A 20391-nucleotide genomic window follows, 5' to 3' on the forward strand; every position below is an offset into this window, starting at 1 on the left:
TCTCAATAGTACAGGAATGGGGAAGGGGAAAAAAGAGAATCAGCATTCCATTCACAATTTCTACCCAGTGACTCTTGGAGTCAGGAGAAACAGAGCAATTGACAGAAAATGCTTTCACATAGCAATTTTAAATTTTTCAGTACAACTTTCTATAATTTACCTCATCAGGGATCCCCTCTTTTTTCTTGTGATATAACTCTTGTTGGATGTAGAACTCAAACTTTCTGCATGCATTGCCTGTGAACTGCAAAATGATGCAAAAATCCAAATCTGGGAGGTACCTCCTGAGATGCATTGTCTCCTTCAAGTCTTCCCGTAATTTATTTTTTCCCCAACTTTCTCAGCACGTGTTCTCATTTTTTCCCCCTTTCCCCAGACACTCTACATCATTTAGATCTGCCCAAAACACAGAATATGGGTGATCCCGATTATTGTTACAATCCAGAGAAAAAATTGAAGTCGAAAAATGCTTTAAAGATTTTATTTTTAAATGTAGGAAAATGATCCAGGAACACACACACACTGCTGCTGAATGTACTTTCTGCTTTCCCCAAGGACAATGAATACAAAAGAAATACACAGAACAGTACAAAAGAAATACGTAGAATAGTATTAGGATTGTCAAGTTCAAACTTTTTTTTAAAAAGACCATTAGATCAACTTTCACAATGTAAAAGCCAGGGTAACAAAGTTCAATACAAGGTTTTCCAAACAACATGAACACATTTACTCTAAATGAAAAATCAAGTAACCTGTACTAAACAACAATGGATTCAGTGCTTCAGTGACCGAGACACAGCGACTCAGTTACAAGCACCATTGCCAGTTTGTTGAGACCGACTGGTTACTACCAATTACTAACACTGACCACTCGGTGCATCTAACATTGATTAAAAAATAGCTAATACTTAAATGACTTTAGGTATACTAAGGTAGTAAATTAAAACACTTAAAAACAAACTGTATCTGCAGCCTTATATATAGTAGTATTTGCTTATAAGCACTGTAGAATATACATTTTCAGCCTGGTTTCACTACTCTCCTATGTACTTCAATAAATATAACTAGCTCAGTAAGTAATTTCATTAAATTTTGTACAAGTCTTCATGGAATTACATCAGCAAAATACCAAATCTTTAAACTATATACACATAATTTATATGTACATTGCAGAAAATTAATATATTCTGAATTTAATTTGTGTTTACAAATTTTTATCAAATCTAATACAACTTGACTTAATAATTTATAGCTTATACAGATGAAAGCATTTAAAAAAAGAATACCAGAAAATATATTACAAGGATTGGATTATGCATAACAACCAGAAAGGATTACTGTTTACGATGTGTAAAATAACTTAAAATTGGATCAGCCAGTAATACTTATGAGAGATGATTTTCATTAAGACAGAACCTATTTTCATGATTTGAGTCTGATAAAATTATTTATTAACAATTGATTTTGCGCTATGATTAGTCTCATCACATTTGAAATCAAAAGCAGAATTTAAGCACTTCCACAGTTTAAAATATGCATTTTACAGTAGGAGACTTTGACATTTACTTTTTGAAAAAGTCAAAAATGTTATGCATCCTAACATAAAATACAAGGTAATTGGGATAAATGTACTACACACCGGGAACAGCAGTAGTGTAAATCTTAGCATAAAATAATTTAAATCATATTTGTGTACTTTCAAAATTATATACGGGTTATATAATACACCTGTAGCATGCTTTGGGCATAAGCTAATACCTTTTAGGCAAAGGCATGACTGCTACTGTATCAAAATAATTTTAAGTATAGATTTTCATCGCAAAATTTGAATCAGTTAAACTATTTTCAAAAAAGAGCAGGGTTAAATTAAAGAGAGTGTACTTCCCACTTTGCGCATACATATTTTTTAAAAAAACAAAGCTTGCTGGAAATGTACAGACCAATCAGTATCCGATATTGGCTAATGATAAAAAGAACCTACCCAAAATTTTAATTCTCTTTCAGGTATGTTTTTCTTGCATTTTTGCTTCCTTTGAAACACGTCACATGCTAAATTCAGGAGGGGCAAATGATTCTGACCTGTAATTCCCAAAGCTTTCCACTACTAGCGTTTGCTTCAGAGAGCAATGGAAGTTGGGTCATTGAATATATTCAAGGCTGAGATAGCATTTTGATTTACAAGGGAGTCAGGGGCATGCAACAAAGTGGAGTTAAGGCCACAATAAGGTCACAGCAGAGCAGGCTCAAGGGACAAATGGCCTTTCTCTACTTCTATTTTATATGTTCTTGGTCTTACGTCAGAGTTACTTGCAGACTAATTGATAAATGTTGATTGTTATAATGGAACCGAATTGTTGACTAATCATTGTATCATGCATCTACCAAAATGGGAAATCAGATGAATTATGATATTTGCATCTTGAGACTATGTTCACCACCAGCTCCTCCCAAGCTCAACAAATGAACAGGTTTCTTGAAATTCCCAGCATTTAATCGGTATTGCTGAAAAAGAGACACATTCTGCTAAAGTTTTTATCTTGCACTCATTGGACAGACACAAGAATGCCAAATTTCAATGGGAGTAACAATTTATACCACTTGAGAAGTGGGTGCTGATTGGTTGTCAAGTTGACTGATTGGTCAAGGCATTGCCATTGAGAACGCACCAGGGAATTCAAAAAAGGCACAATGCTTGGATTGATTCCTTTTGTCTGCAAAGAACAGGTCCCTGTGTATGAATGTTACTTTCACTAAACACAAGTATCACTTGAACAACTGAATCCCAAAGTGCAGAAGGCAGCCATTCAGCCCATAGGGTGTTTACCGACTCTCCAAGAGAGCATCTTTTATCTATTATTTGGAATGGATGCCAAGACATTGAGAGGGTGGAGGGGCAAATGGTGCAAGGGATATGTGAGGCTGAAGGAGCACAAAGCTCGGATTATTTTCCTTCAAGCAGAGAAGGTCAAGGGGAAATTTATGTTGTTCAAAATTGAGGAGAAACCGTTTCCAGTGACGGGAGTCAGTACCAAATGACAGAGATTTAAGACAGATGGCAAAAAAGCAGAGTAGATGAGAATTATTTACTCAGCAAATTATGGTATTGAATGCTTATCGGGTTCAAAACCGAATTGGATCTCACACTGAGAAAGTAAAAACTTAGAGTTTTGGGGAAAGATCAGTGGAGAGATACAAATCAATAGCTGTTTCAGATAGTGAGACATAGTGGACTGAAAGACCTCTTTGAGCTGCATTATTCTGAGGTAATAACACAATAATTACAAGGCAGATCTTCAGGTAATTTGTGAGCGAGACATGCCTGTAATTTCAAGAGGTCAAAGATTTTAGTTATTTTCAGCTTTCACTTACAGGAGGTTTAGCACAACCAAAGTAGTTAAACTGTTGCATTAAAAACTTAATTCCTTGCAGGAAAATGAATGCTTTATGAAACAAACTGTGATTTCAATCAGGTGTCACTTTAGTCTGTGCATGATAGCACATGGATATGTGATCAGCTCATTATTAGAGTTCTTGATCTCAGACATTTTGCAAGCATAAATGATGTTTCACAAAGGGATCAAGGGGAAGATTGGCAGAGTTGTTGTCTAATTTTAGTTTATTTATTAATGTCACAAGTAGGCTTACATTAACACTGTAATGAAGTTACTGTGAAAGTCCCCTCTTCACCACATTCCGGCACCTGTTCAGGTACACCGAGGAAGAATTTAGCATTGCCAATGCACCTAACCAGCACGTCTTTCAGACTGTGGGAGAAAACCAGAGCACCTGCAGGAAACCCACACAGACAGTGACCTAAGCCAGGAATCAAACCTGGGTCCCTGGCGCTGTGAGACTTCAGTGCTAACTATATGCCACCATGCTGCCCCATCAAGTAATACTGGTATACCCTTGAAGGCCAGGCAGGCAGTAGTCAGCTGTTGCATGACAGGAGCAGGGCACTGTAAGACCACTAGCACGAGACAATCGAAGCATTAAAAAAATAGTAAATGAGGCTACAAGTGAAATTGTGAAAAGGTTTGTGAGGATGGGATGGAGAGGATCTCAAGACTACAAACATTCATCCCAAAGGAACTCATCACAAAATCAAAATGGTGACTACGATTATTCCAGCACTGTCAAATGTGTTCAGCACAAAGTTCTATTTAATAGCCCACTGAAAAAGTGAATAGTAGAAAGTACAAAATACACACTCAATATACACATGTAGACAGAGCAATACAGACTGACGGCAGGTTTAAAATAATACATGGCAAAATGCAAACAACATGTGTCAGAGCTACCAAAGCAGTCCCATTTAAAACAAAAACTCAGCAATTGTGGAATGAAACATCCATAGAACAAGGTGGTAGTAAATTTTAAACTTAACAGACTGCAATGCCTCCATAATACAAACTAGACTAAACTAGGCTATGCTGATAAATGAACAGGTTTGAACATGTCTAGCATATTGAACAAGTATATATAATTAGTTTCACCTGTATAAGCAAATTACAGTATTAGAGCTTATTTCATTAAATTATGGCAGACTCAAGCCAAAATGTAGCCCTGAGGCAATTCTTTAATATATGCAATTAGAAAAATAACAGGACTATTTTGGGCTTAAATTCTCTATACAGAACATTATGATTTAACTTAGTGTAGATATATTAACTGCCTTTGGTTCTCAAATTATTTTACTAGATGCAACACAGGCACCATGGAATTAAGTCAACCGTGCACGTTGCCACAGGTTTAATAATGCAAATAACCCATTTAAAAGGCCTCATTCCAAAAATCACAATATAGATTCTTAAATTTGATTGATAGTATTTTGTAATTATTAATGCCAAAGTGACAACTGAAAAAAAAACAGGAATGCCTCAACCCATATTGTTTGCCCTTGTCACTCAAGGATAATCACAAATACAGTACTGAAGTGTGAAAATTATGAAAATCGTACTAGAGAAATTTTGTTCGAGTAAAAGATAACAGCAAATTGGTTGTATCTTTGTATGCTTGGTGGAGTTCTTAATATGTAGATTTCTTTGTATTTTCTTCATACCCAATAACCTGCATTTGCAACAGTATCCTTTAAGACAACATCTTGAACCATATATTGACTTTTAAAGGGACAGAAATTTGTTAATCATCTTTTGCTTGCACATTTGGACTGTTCCCAAAGTCCACGGTGATGTTGGTGTACAAAGGAAGTTCTTCCTTGTGAAGCAAATTGTAGTCTATGGAATTCATTCCATCAGATCGCCATGACCGGGATACCTTTACTACCATGTCAAATCTGTGAAGGAATCAGATTCAAGTCTTACTGAATGCGGTTATTTAATTTGAGATAAAAAGTAGAACATTCTGCCTTTTCTCCCAGATGTCTCTTTTAAATTAGGCATTTTCCTTTTGTCGCTATTGTCACTCCACTCTGTATTTGGAAATGCTTAAATGAAAATGCAAACTCTTTCCAGAGTTCTGTTAACTGTATTATTCACGATGGTGTGTTGGAATTAATAATGAGACTTGCAAGAGGCCCTTTGCCAAACAGGAATTAATCAATTATATGCTTCATAATCCCTTTAAATCTAGATCCAAGCTCAGTAGTCCTTTGCTGATGAGCAAAATATCACTTGTGCTTTACTTGTTCAAAACAAAAAAAGGAGAAAGTCAATTTTAAAATGGAAGACAACAAGTACTGCCCACTTTTGAGTCCAGGCTGAAGGTTTGTGAAATCATACTATTGCTACACAAAAGATTTTAAAGAACAACAAGAAGTTGAAAGTTGGAAACAGACTGTTGGTTGCCAATGTGAAAGGAAAGATAAAAGTAAGCATGTTTTTTTTGTTTCTCTGCTTCTCCTCACGTGACTAGAAAAAAAATTATTGCCTCTTCAATGGAGTGCAAAATGCACCATCACAAAATCTCATGTTAAAAAACAAGTTGCAGTTGATGGGAAAAACTCCTAGAGCAAAGATACCCAACAAAATATTATGTCTCTTTAAATACTCTAATCTAAGTTACACTGTTGTGCTACTTTGCTTCTCCTCACTAACCTCTTGCCCACCACTGATTGCTGGTTTATGTCCATCTGCACCCAGTGCTTACACCTTCCTCTAAATGCCTAACCAAATAGACACAAACTAAAAAAGAAAAAAAATCAAAACAAAAAAATCAATATTGCTTATCAAAAAGAATAAAATGATGTATTTTATCTCAAGTAATATTTTATCTCAAGTAATATTTTAAATGTCAGATTTAAAATTCCAGTTTTTTTTAAAATTCAGGAGTTATTACAGCAAAGCTTCATTCATAAATTTAAACCACTTCTGAAAGTACCTTTTTTCATTTTTTTCATTACCCACATCCATACTGTGAGAGATCATTTTGTAATGTCCAAGCGAGAGGGGAGTTCGAATGATCTTCATTCCTGCTAAATAAATTCTAAATAAAAGTTGAAAAAATTAAGAACTAGTTACAGATAACAAATCTTAAATGGTTCCAATCGCTTGATCAAACTGATTATTGGCAGCTTTTAGTCTAACAGTGTCCATGATTTTTCCTTTTGAGAGTTGTTGGGGATATATATGAAACCTCATGGGCATTATAAAATTGTTTCCTTTAATCTCCATGAGTATTTGTAGCTTTAGATAAAGTGGTGGTCTGATTTAGGATTTAACTACTAAAGAGACAACAATGCCAAGAACAGAATTAGTGAACCCCCTATACCAATAAAATCTAAAAGAAAACTAACATGAAATATTAGTACAGAAAGAATATTGGCTTTATTTCATGGACCAGACTGTCAGTGGTCATCAGTTGTTTGCACATAATAGGCCAAATCTTCGCCTGCGGTTCCACTTAACCATTTGTTAATCTTGAATCTAAAACTGCATTCTCATGATTGTGACAGGGCTCCATTGGAATACAAACTTTACAAAAAATAAGCTGTGCAGGATTAACAAACATTATATAACCAGGATTAATGAAGAAATCCTACCTAGCAGAAATGTCATCATCTTCTCCACCCCAACCCCAGTATGTGTTTGGGAAACCATTAATCCTCAAGTATTGATCAGGAGTCAAGGCTGAAACACCACCAAAATACATCTTATACGGTAGCCTGGAAAGAACATAAAAATAGGCAGCACTTAGGAAAGAGTTAAATTTCAAATTAAATTGAAAACCATGTTTATGGTTTCTCTGAAGGTACATAACAAGCTTCATAGGTATCCTACAATTTGACCCAACAAGGACCATTCTATTCACAAGTGCATCACACACCTAAAAAAATGCAAAGTAATTTAGTCATTTGCGATGAGCTTTGAGATAGTGGAATCTTCCAAACTTCTATAGATATGGGAAAATTGGAGAGCAACAATCTTATTCAAGAAAACGTTTAAAGATACTCCTACCAATTAAAAGTCCATCAATTTAACTTCAGTTTGGGCAAGGGTATAGAAACAACAACTGGGGAAAAGTATAAATAGGCACTTGGGAGAGGTTTGAACAAATATTTATTTATTTTTCCTTCATTTACACATGTTGGTGGTGCTAGCTAGGCCAGCATTTATTGCCCATCCCTAATTGCACTTGAGGTGGTGGTGAGCTGCTTTCTTGAACCACTGCAATATCTGTAGTGAAAGTACACCCGGTGCTCTGAGGGAGGGAGTTCCAGGATTTTGACCCAATGAAAGCAAAGGAACAGTGATATATTTCCTAGTCAGGATGGTGAGCCTTTGTCCTTTTAGATAGTAGTAGCTGCCTAAGGAGTAACTGCAGTGCATCTTGTAGATGGTACATTCTGCTTCCACCATTCGGTGGTGGAGAGAGCAAATGTTTGTAGAAGGGCTGCTTTATCCTGGATGGTATTGAGCTTCTCGAATCCTGTTGATGCTGTACTCACCCAGGCAAGAGGAGTGTATTCTAACTCTTGACTTGTGCATTGTAGATGGTGGACAAGCTTTGGGTAGCAAGGGGGCAAGTTATTCACTGCAGGATTCTTAGCCTCTGACCTGCTCTTGTCGCCACATCATTCATAAAGTGAGTCCAGTTCAGTTTCTGGACAATCGTAACCCCCAGGATACTGATGGTGGAGGATTCAGCGATGGTGATGGTTAGATTTTCTTGTTGGAGATAGTCATTGCCTGGCACTTATGTGGCGTGAATGTTAGTTGCCACCCTATGGATGTATTTTCTGGAGCTAAGGAATACAAGCTCAAGTCAGGATTGCTGAAATATGCATACCTTAAGATATTAAACACTTCTGTGTAATTTAATTATACACGTGCAACGTCCGCATTGAAAGACTTCTTATTTTAGTGTCAGTCAGCTTAGTATTTAGTTAACAACGTGGTGTCACCAGGGGCTGTGTGTTGGAAGGGCAATACTTTCCTCATAATATTCTCCAGCTCTTGGCAGAGTTTCCCCCGACTGAGGTGGCCACAGGAAGTCACATGTCAGACTGATGGAAAACCCCCATCAGAAATGTGTAGGCTTTCTAGGCCATATAAGCAGACCACTTAAGCCCTGCTAAAGCAGAAGTGAACTTGGTGAATGTGACAAAAGTGCCTTGGGGAGTAAAGAATTTGCTGTGTGTATAACTGTGTTTGTTGCTGACCTCGGATTATACGAAAATCCTGATTTGAATTGAACTTTGACCTGTATGCAAACCTGCTCTGGCAGTCTGACCTCCTTTGTCTGTGTTTTGACCTTGCCTCTGCCTTGTCCTCCTGAAGGACTGTCGCTTTATAAATTGTGTTGAGTTTTCCCTGGGAAATGGATTCGCTGCCCAGGTTTAAATAGGGATATACTGTGTGTAAAGTTAGGCTCAAAGAAGAGCCAAGTGTTCTATTTTCTTTCTTTTTTGTTTTGCTGAGTATCTGAAGACCTTTAAATAAACATTTTTTTGTAAATCATTATAATTAGTTACTCCTGAGTTTTGAATACCTGTACATGAATTTATTCATAGCACTGGATACATGCTTGGGGTATTTCTCATTGCAGATGTACAGATTGTGATCATTCTCTGGAATAAGGTCAACATCATGCAGAAACAGGCAGTCCCAGTCTTCATCCTTTAATGCTTCTCTCACGCCAACGTTAAGCAGCTTTGCTCTGTTAAAAGTACGATTTCCAGTCTGATGGATAAATAATTTGTATTTTATTTGAAAGCAAGACAATTAAAATGTTGCATTCAGCCATGTTATTCATACACCGGAAATGGCTTATTATAAATAGATTAGTACATAAATTGCAATTTAGGACAGTTATTTAGAATTTTTAAAAAAAAAATCAGTCTTGGATTGAACAGAAAAATGCAGCAGGTTATTAAAATGCATTAAATTTGATTATGAATCAATATGTCTGCACCCATTTTATATGGAGATCAATTCATTTCCATGGCCACCTTTAACAAGATTAGTTTAACAAGATTAGCTACAGATTGGAATTAACAATGAGCAAACACAAACCAGAAAAGCAACCATTCAAGCATGTGCGCTTGGTTAAAAAATTAAACCACAAGATCAAAAGAGTTATGAACAGAACCAACGTAAACAAGGCAAAACATGCAAAAGTTAGCTTTGTCATAGAGTTGAAAGCAACTTATCTCAAGCATAAAACAATGCTATAAAGCATTATAAAGCAGTAACAAAAATTTGGATAAGTTCATATCCAAGCCCTGTATTTTTCATGTTTCTATTCTCAAATTTCTGTACTAAAATGATGCCATGAGTTGCTTGGGTGTGCTCAAAACATTTCTGGAGAACGGCTGTCTACAAATAATAGATTAATGAACTAGGGTTGGGCGGGGGGGGGGGTTCCACACAGTGTATCTGTGCTTCAACATGTGTATTTGATTAGAAAATTGTCTTCCAATTTAAAACATTGTTATTTCAAAGCTCATTTCATCAGATTGTTGACCTGAATTCAAGACAGGAAGATATTAAAAGGTCTCACATCCGATGTTACACAACACCAAACCTCCCACACATGCCAAAATATACTATGAAAAAGCTCTGTCCACAGAATACAGAACAGTTAAAACTCAATTATTTCATATTAGTGTAGTCATGCAACTAGATGCTAATCAATATTATATGGCTTTAACTACTTTGTTCTGCCTCTCTGCTTAAAATGTAAATTTACTAACAAAGGTGATTATTATTAAAATCTAATATCCAAAGTCATAATTAAACACCACAGATCAGGTGGACCACATGCAAACTTATTTACTCTGTTCAATTTTACAACACCGCTGGATCACCAAAATGAATGTTTCTATTTCCCACATTTGTCCCATACTTCACAACTGCTAATTATGTTAATAGACCCAGTATGAAAGACAGTTATGTACATTGTTGAGAACCGGATCACAACTGCTCCAAGCCAATGCAGTGGGACCATAGACAGCAGATAAAATATTCTATTCTAACTATTCTGTGTAACACACATTTTAGTGAGCATGTCAAAGCATTGGAGTGTGAATAGGGCAGGATTGCCAAAATGATACCAAGAATAAAGAACTTCAGTGACAGAGAGAGGTTGCAGAGGTTTTTTTTTAAAGAGCAGCAATCCCAAGTGAAGACCCCATATGAGGTGTTCAAAGTTAAAGGGTTTGATAGCAGCAAACCCTGGTTACTCTGTTTCCTTTGATTGTGAATTGGTAACCAGATGCCACAGATTTAAAATAATTGGCCAAAAAATACCAAGAGGAGAAATTGCCAGGGGAAAAATCTTTAATGTTTGGCAACATCAGGAAGGTATTATTTAAAAGAGTGGTGAAAGCAGATATCACAGGAATTTTATGTTTCGGACTACCTTTTTACATTAGGATAAAACAGGAAGCCCTGGAATTGGGAGATGGTACAAAGTTGTATTGGACTTTGCCAAACAACAGTTACAGTTGACAGGCAGACCTAAGGTCATAACTTACTTAAACCCAAGTGTTATGTTTCACACCTAAACACACACAGGCAAAAGGTTCTTGCTCTGGATAGACTCTGACTTCCGGATAGTCTGGAGCCTTTGGAAGCTGGGAGTAATTTTGGGCAAATGTGTGTCAAGACTGCAGGGGTGATCTTACCATCGTATCCTGCCGGCCAATGGGCAGGGCGAGCTGGTAAGATCACGCAAGAGCCAAGAAATCAAGTTTGTGTCCAATTTCCTGCCTTTCACAATCTTATCGGCACTGGATATCTGGCGAGGTCAGCCTCGCGCCCATTTCCAGCATGAGGCTGAGTAATTCAAATAAAACTTTAATCTTATTTTGCATTGATTTAATGAGCCCGAGACGGCTTGGGGAGGTCGGGGGAAAGGGGGTTACTGCCAGCCTGGCACTGCCCACCAGTGCATTATGCAGTGCCAAGGAGGCAGGCCCACTGGAGAGACAGGGCCAGACCAGGAGCGGCGCCACTCTGCATCAAGGATCAGTACGGGGTGGGAAGGGGGGGAACTAGTGACACACTGCAGTGGTGCAGTGATCGATTTGGGGGGGGGGGGGGGTCACGATAGGCCACGGGTCCCTGCAGTAGCAGGGGGTGGGGGGGGGTGGAGTGGTGCTTTGTTTAGGCTGGCTGAGAGCAGCATTGGCTGAGTAACAGGCCTCTGCTGCTAGAGACCGGCACATGCGCAACTGTGCCCTCTGCTGCTCTTGGCCAGTGTTCGGGCAATTTAAGCCCCAACCCCCTTTCCCAACAGGTGAGAAACTGTGAGGATTTCTTTTGCTCTTAAGTGCACAAGATAGCAGATTTGCACATGCCCAAACATGTCCATCCTGGGCTTGGAAATTTTTTAAAATTATGCAAAGAGCATGTTAAGTATAAATGTGGTATGAATTGATAAGTGCACTAAAATGTTAATAAAAAATGGCTTTTATATATTTTAGAGTATTAATTGCCTACTAATTAATGTTTAGTTGGTATTGATGTGCTTATTTGTTGCAGTAAAAGTCTTAAACCTTGAAATCTTGAGAGATTCCTTCAAGTTGGATTTCTTTTTAAAGTTATTAGTCTCTACATGGATTTTAATAAGAGATGGCACAGATCAAGCTAAAAGGATCTTGCAGCACAAAAGGAAGCCTATGAACCTGGATATGGAACAATGTGTATTACACTTATTACAAATTTCCAACCAGAATTAATATTTATCACAATGAAACATCCCAAGATACATCATAGATGCATTATAGAACAATCTCTCACTGAGTGAGAGATACTAGGTTAAGATGACCAAAAACCTGGTCAAAGAGGAAGGTTTTAAGACATGTCTTAAAGGGGGAAAAATTAGGTAGAGAAATGGAGGGCTGTAAGAAAAAATTACCAACCTTAATTCTAGGTAACTGAAGTCACTGATACAGCAATTATAATGAGGAATGCACAAGAGGCCATAGTTTGAAGAATGCAAATACCTGATGATTCTAGATCGAAGGGGATTACAGAAATATGGAAGGGCAAGACCATGAAGTGATTTGAAAATAACGATTAGAATTTGAAAATCAAGACAATGCTTGACTGGGAATCGATGTAGGTCAGTAAGTACAGTGGGGAAGTTGGGGGAGGGAGAAGAGGAGACAGGATTTGCTTTGAGTTAAGACATGCTTAGTCGTGCAGCCCTGGTATCATTCTAGTCCATCTGCACCACACCTTCTCCAAGGTGGATACCTACAAAAATAGCAACAGATGTAGGCCATTTCATTCCTTCAGACTGTTTTGCAATTCAAATGAGCTCATGACTGATCTGTGACCCAACTCCATACCCACCTTGTTTCATATCAAAAATCTACCAATTTCAGTTTTAAAATGATCTTAACTAGCATCAATTGCCATTTGCAGGAGACTTCCAAACTCCCATTACCCTTCATTCTAACATTTAGTCTATGCCCACCATTCATTCTCCAACTAGCAAAAGTTTTCTCCCAATCTCCCTATCAGTTTCCCCCATACTAGCTTGAAAACCTCAATTAAATCATCCAGTAACCTTGTAAATTCCATGGATTACAACTCTATTTTGTTTAATATTTAATTGTAATTTAATCCAGGTATCATTCTGGTAAATCTACACTGCACTCCTTTAAGGTCAATGTATCCTTCACCCCCTTGTATTCTAGTCTTCTCGATATAAAAGTCATCATTCCAGAAACACAGAAAATAGGAGCAGGAATAGGCCATGTGGCCCTTCGAGCAATCTCCGCCATTCATTATCATGACTGATTATCCAACTCAGTAACCTGTTCCTGCTTCCCACCACCAACACCCTGCCCCCCCCCCCCCCCCCCCAATAACCTTTGATGCCTTAGCCCTAAAAGCTACATCTAACTCCTTTTTGAAAACAAACGTCTTGGCCTTAACTGCTTTCTGTGGTAGAGAATTCCACAGACTGACCACTCTCTGGGTGAAAACATTTCTCCTCATCTCAAACCTAAGTGGTTTACCTCACATCCTTATACTGTGGCTGCTGGTCTAGACTCCCCCGCTATCAAGCACATACTTCCTGCATCTACCCTGTCTAGCGCTGTTAGAATTTTATAGGTTTCTATGAGATACCCCCACATTCTTCTAAACTCCAGCGAATAGAATCTTAACTGACTCGATCTCTTCTCATACATCAGTCCTGCTGCCTCTATAACAACAGCACCCTTCCTCAGATAAGGAGACCAAAGTGCACACAATATTCCAGGTGTGGTCTCACCAACACCCTGCATAACTGCAGCAAGACATCTCTGCTCTTGTTCTCAAATCCTTTTGTTATGAAGGCTAACATACCATTTGCCTACTGCACCTGCATGCTTACTTTCAGCAACTGGAGTACAAGAACACCCAGGTCTCATTGCGCATTCCCTTCTCTCAATCTATAGCTACGAAGATAATCTGCCTTCTGTTTTTGCTATCCCCTCACATTTATCCACATTATATTGCTTCTGCCATGCATTTGCCTACTCATTCAACTTAGCCAAATCATCTCTACATCCTCCTTACAGCTCACCCTCCCACTCAGTGTTGTGTCATCTGCAAATTTAGAGGCATTACATCTAAATCATTAATATATATTGTGAATAGTTGAGGTCCTAGCACTGATCCCTGCAAAATCCCATGAGTCACTGCCTGCCACTCCTCCTCTTTGTTTCCTGTCTGCTAACCAGTTTTCTATCCATCTGAATACACTACCCTCAATCCCATGCACTTTAATTTTACAAGTTAATCTCTTATGTAGGACTTTGTCGAAAGCCTTCTGAAACTCCAAATAAACCACATCCACTGGCTCCTCCTCATTAACTCAACTAATTACATCCTTGAAGAATTCCAGTAGATTTGCCAAGCATGATTTTCTTTTCATAAATCCATGCTGACCAAGTGCTCTGCTATTAAATCTTATTACTGACATAAGGCTGGCTGCTCTGTAATTCCGTGTCTGCTCTCCACTTCCCTTTTTAAATAGTGTGGTTACATTAGCTATCCTCCAATCTATAGGAACTGTTCCAGAGTCTACAGAATCTTGGAAAATGATCACCAATACATCCACTATTTTAGGGCAACTCCCTTGAGTACTCTGGGGTGTAGATGATCAGGCCCTCAGGATTTATCAGCCTTCAATCCCATTAATTTCCCCAACATCATTTCTCTACTAATACCCATTTCCTTCTGTTCCTCCCCCTCATTGAACCCCGTGTTCCCCAACATTTCTGAGATGTTATTCGTGTCCTCCTTTGTGAAGACAGAACCAAAGTATGTGTTCAGTTGGTCAGCCATTTCTTTATTCCCCATTATAAACTCATTGTTTATGACTGTAAGGGACTTACATTTGTCTTCACCAGACTTTTCTCTTCACATACTTATATATGCTTTAACAGTCAGTTTTTATGTTCCCTGCAAGCTCACTCTACTACACTTTTTTTTACCCCTTTCTTAAATCAATCCCTTTATCCTCATTTTCTGAATGCTAAACAGCTTCCAATCTGCGGCTCTCCTTTATTTTCTGGTCAATTTGTATGCCTCTTTCTTGGACCTAATACTATCCCTAATTTCCCTTGTAAACCATAGTTTGGTCAGCTTTCCCGTTTTATTTTTGCACCAGACAGGGATGAACAATTGTTGCAGGTTACCCATGTGCTCTTTGAATGTTTGCTATTGCCTATCCAACATTATTATCCCTTTAAGTCATTTTCCCCATCCACCATTGCCAATTCATGCATCGTACCATTGTAGTTTCCAATATTTAGATTCAGGATCCTAGTCTCAGAATCAATTACATCACTTTCCATCTTGATGAAGAATTCTATCATATTATGGTCATTCGTCCCCAAGGGGCCTCACAACTAGATTGCCAATTATTCCTTTCTCATTAGACAACACCCACTCTAAGATGGCCTGTTCTCTAGTTAGTTCTTCAACGTATTGGTCAGAGAATCTTACATACTCTAGGAATTCCTCCTCTTATAGTTTTGCTACTAATTTGATTAGCCCAATCTATATGCAGATTAAAGTCACCCATAATTACAGGTGTGTCTTTATTGCATGCATCTCTAATTTCTTGTTTAATGCCATCCACAACCTCACCACTACTATACACAACCCCCACTAATGTCTTTTGCCCGTAAAAAGTTTCTCAGCTCTACCCATACAGATTCCATATTGTTGGAGCAAATATCCTTCCTCACTATTGCTTTAATTTCCTCTTTAACCAGCAATGCGACGCCACTGCCTTTTCCTTCTTGTCTGGCCTTCCTAAATGAATACCCCTGAATGTTCAGTTCCCATCCCCAATCACCCTGCAGCCATGTCTCTATAATCCCGACTGTATCATATCCATTTACATCTATATGCTGGATTAACGCATCCACTTTGTGAATGCTCCTTAAGGTTTGTCTTTTTAACATTCCTTGTGCCATCCCCATTATTTAAAAGTTTAAAGCTTGTTTCTTAGTTACAAATAGGCTTACACACAGTAATGAAGTTACTGTGAAAATCCTCTCATCGCCACACTCAGGCGCCTGTTCGGGTACACCGAGGGAGAATTTAGCATGGCCAATGCACCTAACAAGCACATCTTTCGGACTGCGGGAGGAAACCGGAGCACCCGGAGGAAACCCACACAGGCACGGGGAGAACATGTAGACTCCGTACAGACAGTGACCCAAACAGGGAATTGAACATAGGTCCCTGGCACTGTGAGGCAGCAGTGTTAACCACTGTGCCACCGCGCCGCCCCATTTGATTTGCCTTTGAGTGTTCCATTGGGCTTTCTGATTATTTTCTGTACCTGTTCATACCACTTAAATGATTTAAGCACTTGGGTTCCACCCTACCATCCCCCACCCCCGCCAAAGTCTATTTGGACTTCCACTGTTTCCAATTTTTCATCAATTAGAACGTACCCTGTTCGATCTCTTTTAGATCTAATGTGGATGACCTCCTATTTGCCTACATTGAAACTACTTGCCATGGTTTTGCCCATTCACTTAATCTATTAATATTTTGTAATTGTATGTTTTCATCGTCTCCTATCTTTGTGATTTCAACAAACATGAATATGTGGCTTTCTGTTCCATCTAAGTTGCCAATGAATGCAAATAGTGATGTCCCAACACACATCCTTGCAGGACACCATTTCTCCTAGCCTGCTAATTACAGTACCAGCCAATTATACCTCCTTTGTCTCTTGCCACTCAGCCCACTTCCTAATCAGGTCAATAATTTGCCTTCAATTTCATGAACTTCAACAGCCCGAGATACCTTATCAAACTCTTCTGAAGTACCTTTAATAACACCCCCAAATACTTAATTATTCACTACTTCAGTTACCTCTTCGAACAAAATTCAGTCAAATTCATCAGGTTATGGCTTGCCCTTACAAATCTAGTCTGCTCACTGATCAGTTGAGATTCAGAACAGGGCTAATATGCACGGACATTCAAGGGAAATTATGGGCCAACAGCAGCATTCTATTCAACCACAAACTGTAATCGCATGACCTGGCATGTCCCTCGCTCTATTACCATCAACCCAAGGATCAATCTTGGTTCAATAAGAAGTGCAAGAGAGAATGGAAGGAGCAGCATCCGGCATACCTAAAAATGAAATGCCAATTTTAAGAAGCTCTGGCACTGGACTGCATGCTAAGCAGCAGAAATAGCAAACCCACAACATTCAGCTCAGATCAAAGATCTGCAATGCTGCCACACCAGTCGTGAATGGTGATGGCCAAATAACTAATCAAGGGGGTGGTGGGGCCGGGGGGGGGGGGGGGGGGGGGTCCACAAACATTTCCATCCTCATTGATGGGGAGCCCAGCACAATAGTGTTAAAGACACAGCACAAGCATTTGCAACTATCTTCAATCAAATGGTGGCTCATTCATTTCTGTCCCCAGCATCACAAATGTCAGTCTTCAGCCAACTCAACTTACTCCACATGATAAAGAAATGGCCAAATAGAGCACAGGCAATGGGCCCCAAAAAACTCAGTAGTATTGAAGACATGTGCTACAGAACTAGTCAGCTGCCTAGGAATGCTCTCCCAGAACTGCTACGACATTGGTATCTACCAGATAAGGTGGAAAACATCTCGGGTATCTACTGTCCACAAAAGGGACAAACCAATCTGGCCAATTAATGCCCCATCAACCTACTCTCAATCAGCAAAATGATGTGAGATATTATCGACAGTGCTTTCAAGCAGTACTTAATCAGTTTAGATTTTGCTAGGGCAACGCAACTCCAAACGTAACAAAAGAACTGAATTCATAGAATCCCTAGAGTACAGAAAGAGGTCATTCGGCCCATCGAGTCTGCACCGACCACAATCCCACCCAGGCCCTACCCCCATATCCCTACATATTTACCCACTAATCCCTCTAACCTACACATCTCAGGACACTAAGGGGCAATTTTAGCATGGCCAATCAACCTAACCCGCACACCTTTGGACTGTGGGAGGAAACCGGAGCACCGGAGGAAACCCATGCAGACACGAGGAGAATGTGCAAACACCACACAGACAGTGACCCAAGCCGGGAATCAAACCCAGGTCCCTGGAGCTGTGAAGCAGCAGTGCTAACCATTGTGCTACCGTGCCACCCCATTTGAGAAATTCAAGAGGTGACATCAAAGCAGCACACTAATTAGAGTCATACATAGCACCAGAGGAAGGTGGTTACAGTTTTTGGATGCCAATCACCTCTGCCACAGGTCATCACTGTCGGAGTTCCTCAGGGCAGTAAGCTAAACACAACCCTCTTCAGCTGCTTTATTAATGGTCTTCCCACCTGGTCAGAAGCGAGGATGTTCACTTGATAATTGCATAATATTCCATTCACATCACCCAAGAAAGTGAAGCAATCTATCCACATAACAGGAATATCATTCAAACTTGGGCTGATATGTAGCATGCATGTTACTTGGCACTCAAGTGCCAGTCAATGACCAATTCCAAAAGAGAATCTAAACATCTCCCACTGGCATTAAATGGCATTACTGTTGTTATATCCTCCAACAAATGGGGGACTACCATTGACCAGAAGCTGACTGGACCAACCATATCAAAAAGCAGGTCAGAGGCTGAAAATTCTGTGGTGGGTAACTCATTTCCTATCGCCACAGAGCCTGGTCATCATCTAAAGGGCATGAGTCAGGAGTACAATCAAATATTCTCCAGTTGCCTGAATGAATGCATCCCCCAAAATTCACAAGAAGATGGGTACCATCCAGGACAAAACAGCCTGCTTGATCTGTACCCCATGCACCATCTTAAACATTTACTTTGTCCATTGCCATAGCAGCAGTGATTACCATCAACAAGCTGCAATGCAACAACTCACCAAGATGTTTTTGAAAGCACCTTCCAAACTTGACTTCCACCACCTAACGGAACAAGAGCAGCAGACAAAATGAACACACTTCACCTGCAAGTTCCACGTCAAGCCATACACCAATACAGCCCCATCTCTCCCCTACAGAGCATCTGTCCCTTGTTTTTCAGCTTTGCTTCCATTGAGCTTTGTTCGTCTATTACCACAGTCAGCTATCTTACCTTTATGCCAATATTAGCACTTTTTCGGTCCTTAATGCCACCATTGACATCCCCTTGGTCTTACATCCATGACATTTTTGTCAATCTCTCCTTAGCTCCAACCTATCCTGGATCTTCTTTTCTGTCCTCTCCAACTACATAATTCATTACATTTCTATGCCTCTTCAGTTCCGTAGAAGAGTCACCTGGACTCAAAACATTATCTATTTCCCTCTCCACAGATGCTGCTTGATCTGCTGAGGTTATCGACCATTTTCTGTTTTTATGTCAGATTTAGTATATGAGTATATTTATTTATCAGCGTCACAAGTAGGCTTAAATTAACACTGCAATGAAGTTACTGTGAAAATCCCCTTGTCGCCACACACCGGCACCTGTTCGGGTACACAGAGGGAGAATTTAGCATGGCCAATGCACTTAACCAGCTCATCTTTCGGACTGTGGGAGGAAACCCGAGCATCCGGAGGAAACCCACGCAGACATTGGGAGAATTGCAGACTTCATACAGACCCAAACCGGGAATCAAACCAGGGTTCCTGACGCTGTGAGGCAGCATTTTTCAGCCAGGTAAAATTTCCAGCTTCTGCAGGGTTTACTTTTATTTCTTTTAAAGAAATTCAATATATATCTGACTAGCTGATGAAATTAAATATTAATATTCCGTATGGACATGTCACATTATCATGGCAATAGACTTTAAGCTAACTGCTCAATAATTCCCTATTTTCTCTGTCACCTTTCTTAAGCTGAGTGACATACTCAATTTTCCAACCTAAACTGTTCCAGGATTGAGAACTCTGGAAGATTATAGTCAGGACATTTGTAATATCCTTATCTACTTTTTAAAAAATCTCTACAAGGGGAAGCAGCTGGCCCTGGGGATTATTTGTTCTTTAGTGTCATTCATTTCTCCATTACTGTTACTTGGTTTACCCTTAATTTTGTTAAGCCCCTGTAACAGATTTAACAATAGTTTCCTTGGGATATGGACATGCTGTCCTCTTCCACAACTGTACAATAAATAGTGACAGAAATAATACATTGTGTCCTCCTTTTCATAACATCACTGGTACCTATTTTCCATGGGGCCCACTTTGTTTCTGACCACCCGCTCTTTCCCTAATGCAGTGTTCATTGTGTTGATTTTGATATACAAAGGGATACCTTTTCATACCCCATATTGTTTTGTCACCATTTGCTGCTCTTTGTAATTTGTCCGTTTGCCAGGATCTGTGCTATGATTTGTTATTTTTTACCTTGAGGTTCATGAATGTCTTTTTTCTGCAAGTAAAACACTTGTTCTTTAGGAATATCAATTGGGTGCATAATGCGTTTTCTGAACACCTCTCACAATCTGCCATTTTAC

General features: G+C 39.2%; 1 protein-coding gene across 3 annotated transcripts in view; it reads right to left on the minus strand.

Annotated features, from left to right (window-relative positions):
- Positions 1-472: 472 nt before the first annotated feature.
- Positions 473-20391, minus strand: part of LOC144499633 (beta-1,4-galactosyltransferase 3-like) — a 41236-nt gene continuing 21317 nt past the window's right edge. The window contains exons 3-6 of one of the 3 annotated variants that reach the window (XM_078221808.1): positions 8950-9140; positions 7001-7123; positions 6340-6444; positions 473-5296 (exon numbers count right to left, since the gene is read on the minus strand). In XM_078221808.1, coding sequence (XP_078077934.1) covers positions 5143-5296; positions 6340-6444; positions 7001-7123; positions 8950-9140 — 573 coding nt within the window. In that variant the 3' untranslated portion in view covers positions 473-5142. The remainder of the gene's footprint in view (positions 5297-6339; positions 6445-7000; positions 7124-8949; positions 9141-20391) is intronic. The other 2 variants (XM_078221810.1, XM_078221809.1) reach the window with 2 other exon arrangements.

Source organism: Mustelus asterias, chromosome 10, assembly GCF_964213995.1.
Source record: "Mustelus asterias chromosome 10, sMusAst1.hap1.1, whole genome shotgun sequence".
Classification (NCBI taxonomy): Eukaryota; Metazoa; Chordata; class Chondrichthyes; order Carcharhiniformes; family Triakidae; genus Mustelus; species Mustelus asterias.